Below are 3766 nucleotides of genomic sequence, written 5' to 3' on the forward strand. Positions count from 1 at the left end.
ACATTTTGTTGTTATAAATTCTGGTTTAAAACGGCTAAATGTTGCGGCAAAATAAATCTGCGTAACTGTTTTGCATGAAGTTCAACATTGGTGATCTCTCAAAAGTCGCTCTGTTGACCAAAAGTCGTCACAGTCCTCACCTTTTTGAACGAACATAGAGCCAGAAAGTTTAAATGAGAATTCTTGATTTGAGTTTTTTAGCTGTGTTTTACCGTCTGATTAAATTGATGCACAAAAGATGAATGGTTACGAGACAGAAGTCAATGGTACAAATACATCTCTTGAATAAACTGAACTTTCTGTCATGTCGCTGGCTGAGACAGCTAGATTGCCAGCTAAAATGTGATTTGATTATCGCTAGCATATTGCAGCCGGCTAGCCATGCAAGTATCCCCAAGTTTCTAGCATCACACATTTCACGCAGACGCACGGATGAACTTTGCTGCACCACTTTCTGGTGTTTTTGAAAAAAGCCTGGACAGCAGTAGTGAAAACATTTACTCAAGTACTACCCTTAATTTAAGTAGCAGAGCATCAAAACTGACCGTTCAAACTATTGTTTCTTGGTTATAGTTTACTTTTTAATTGCACTACATTTGACAACTATAGTTAAAAGTTTCTTTATTTTACGGCTCATAATGACGCATTACTATACTCTGTACATAACAGTTAATGTGCTTCGGCTTGACCACCAACAGTATGTTTTGCAAGTAGAATCGTGCAGCAGGGCTTCTTTTACTTGTAATGGACTATATTTTTACACAACTAGACACATCATTATTACTGCAGAACCATCTTTTACACTGTGTGTTTAAACGTCCATAAATCAGGCAGAAAATGTGTATTAATCCCGTTTGTCTTTCTTCCTGTTCGCAGCTGTGGAAGATCAAATCGTGACAGTAAACAAAGAAACAGTGCTGACCTTCACTCACACTGACTCACTGCACGGTTGTCTGACTGAACGTCGATCTAGACATATCCGAGTGCTTTGACCTTCAACGTTCACACTTGTGCAATTCACAAACTATTTATTTACCCACTCAGTGTTTATGACTTAGGGTTTATTTGAATTGTAGTTTGTTTCATTTTTGTGTCCTCTGACATAAACCGATGCTATATTTTACCTGTCTACAAAAAGTGTTAGTATTATTATAAGCATAAGTTATTATGTTTAACGTGATGGTTTAGGTTCTCATCAGTCTCTTTTCATTCTCATTTTAGGCAAAAATGGGGCATTTGTGTTTTATTTGCTTAAACTTAAAGTTATTATGTTGCGTAAGTTTCAAAACAAAACTGTTACAACCTTTTTAAAAATACACACGTTACTCCAGTCTTGTGATAACAGAGGAATAGTACATTGTTATAAAACCACAGCTACAAGGATACGTAGTTATCTCAAATCTGGCAGGTTTAGTGCAGAAAATGGTCAAATTAAGTTTGTTTGGTGAGCAACTCTGTTCCTCAAATGTAATTACAACTGACCATTCCCAATTCACACCAGCTCCCAGATGTTAAGATAAGTTACATTTACGTGTATGTTATTTTAACAGTATTGTTCTGTAGGTAATTAAGTTTTAATTTGACTTACCTGAGAAAATTGTTCTCACTGGTGGGAGAGGGAAAATGCCAGATGACATCAGCACTGCAGAGAAACAATCATCCAGTTAATGGAAATAACAGAACATGCAGAATAGGTGACATTTCCAGAACCTCTGAAGCCACAGGTGTGTAAAAAGCTTCATATGGATCCCACACTCAATGAAAAATGCACACAGACCAGAAAATATCCTTTTCATTATTTCTTTTACTGAGTTTTAATTTCAGGCAACACGTATGTATAAGTAGTACATGTCCTCTCTGGTTCAGGACAATTTCATACAACATCTGTTAAAACTACTTGCGTTAGCAGAACCTGATGATGTTTTGTGAATTGCAGATTAGGACATTGGCCTATTCCCTGCATGTGAAACTACTCTCTAATTTGTGTCTGAAATCACTCCTTATTTACACATTTACTGTCAGCCATTTTGTTTCCGAGGTAGAAATTTATGCTCTATAAAAATTCCAACAAGGGATCCTTTTTTTTTTTTTTTTTTTTTAATAGATGTGAAAATTACTGTACTCTACAGCTGTTAGTCATAAAGTGCCCAAAATAGCAATTTACTACTCACTATAGAGTAAACTATTGTCTAGAAAATAGTGAATGAGTGAACAAGGGAGGGATTTCAGACAGTCTTGTCTCTTTTGGAAATTCCCTGTTAAATTGTTCCATCATAAAGAAGTAATGATACAGTACATGCATAATGAAAAATGCTGAATACTGATTGAAGTTAGCTTTTTGGGGCTCTTCTGACAAAGAAGTTGGATGAGTTTGCCTGTGTTGTATGCATATCATAACAGCATGAAGAGTTAAGCTCCTGAACTTTTTTTTGGTCCATTTGTGTCAAAATTAAACTGTTCCATCAATTTAGCAAGTTTAGAAATTCCGTGGATTTGATCAAACTCCTAATAGAGCTAAGTAGATGCTAGATCCACCGGTTTCTAAACTCTGCAGCTAAAACATGTCTGAACATGAATGAAGATATGCACTTTTAAAAAAAAGTTTTAAAATGGAGAGTAGTAGTTGCATCTTGTTTAAATGTCAAAAAACAGATTTAGAAATGGAGGAAAAGTTACATCACATTTAATTTTTGTTTGTACCTCACCTGCTTGACACAGTATGTGTGTTTGCTGTTCAGGCCATTGTTAGCTCTCATCACTCTCTGAAGTAAAGCCCACATGGTACGTGAAGTTTTCACGCCCACAGAAAACATCTTAAATGTGACACAAGCTGTTGCCTCAGTTAATGAGTTAGCACTTTGCTAACGGAAACTTCATTAAAAAAAAATGCTAGCATAATAATCGTCTGTGTTTGAGGAGGAAGACCAAAGTGCTTATTTTACATTTTTTGTTTTTGTGTCTCTGCTGGAAAAAGAATGTATTTGCAGCATTATGCTTTAAGATGTATTTGTTTCCCTTTGGAAATACTTTCAAGTTGTATCTTTGTGCTTTTTGCTCTTTCAGTCATTTGTAAAGGTTGTTTCGGATGCTCGTTGGAAAGGCGAGGCACGTTTTTCCTTTTTTTTTTTTTTTTTTTTTTTTTTTAAAGGAACAAAGAAGTTTGAGATGTATGTATGAAAATGAACCTAGGTAAAAGGACTCTTGTTGTGATTCTGTTTTTTTAGAGAGTCTGAATATTTCGATTTTTGTGAACTGGTCTGTCCACAAGGTCTACATTTTTTTTTTTTAATAAGAAAAATTAAAAGAAGTGGAAGTTGACTCACTGATTGTTGTTGTATTTCAGTATACTACAGACAGATGACAAATCGAAGGAATAATCTGGTTAAATAAGTGGAAGAACATGACAAATGCATCAATGCTGCATGATTAAAAATCAAGTAATTGGCATCCTTTCATGCTCAACAACATATAGGCTACAAAAATGCTCAAAATTCATGAGTTTGAAACAAAAGCTCTTATTCGCTGTTCTTCTGACTACAAAAAACTGTAATTTGTCACAACTGTATCTTGCACAGTAATCATAAGAAATTTTAAATAGGGTTTTGTTTTTGCTTTAGCCTACATACAAAATTGAATGGCTCTGAGACAAATGTGCAGGTGAGTTAATGGTATTACACATTTTCAGTGACGCAGAATGAGACTGCACAGTTAGTCTTTATAATTAGTTTTCCCACGTACCTCCTGGTGGGATCTACTGTAGCCATCC

General features: G+C 35.3%; 1 protein-coding gene across 4 annotated transcripts in view; it reads left to right on the forward strand.

The window, feature by feature from the left end:
• Nucleotides 1-3318, forward strand: part of LOC123985148 (protein PHTF2-like) — a 76705-nt gene extending 73387 nt beyond the window's left edge. For all 4 annotated transcript variants that reach the window (XM_046072551.1, XM_046072552.1, XM_046072549.1 and 1 more), the window contains one exon: nucleotides 877-3318. In XM_046072551.1, coding sequence (XP_045928507.1) covers nucleotides 877-897 — 21 coding nt within the window. In that variant the 3' untranslated portion in view covers nucleotides 898-3318. The remainder of the gene's footprint in view (nucleotides 1-876) is intronic.
• Nucleotides 3319-3766: the final 448 nt, after the last annotated feature.

This window comes from Micropterus dolomieu, linkage group LG16 (assembly GCF_021292245.1).
Source record: "Micropterus dolomieu isolate WLL.071019.BEF.003 ecotype Adirondacks linkage group LG16, ASM2129224v1, whole genome shotgun sequence".
In the NCBI taxonomy this organism is placed as follows: domain Eukaryota; kingdom Metazoa; phylum Chordata; class Actinopteri; order Centrarchiformes; family Centrarchidae; genus Micropterus; species Micropterus dolomieu.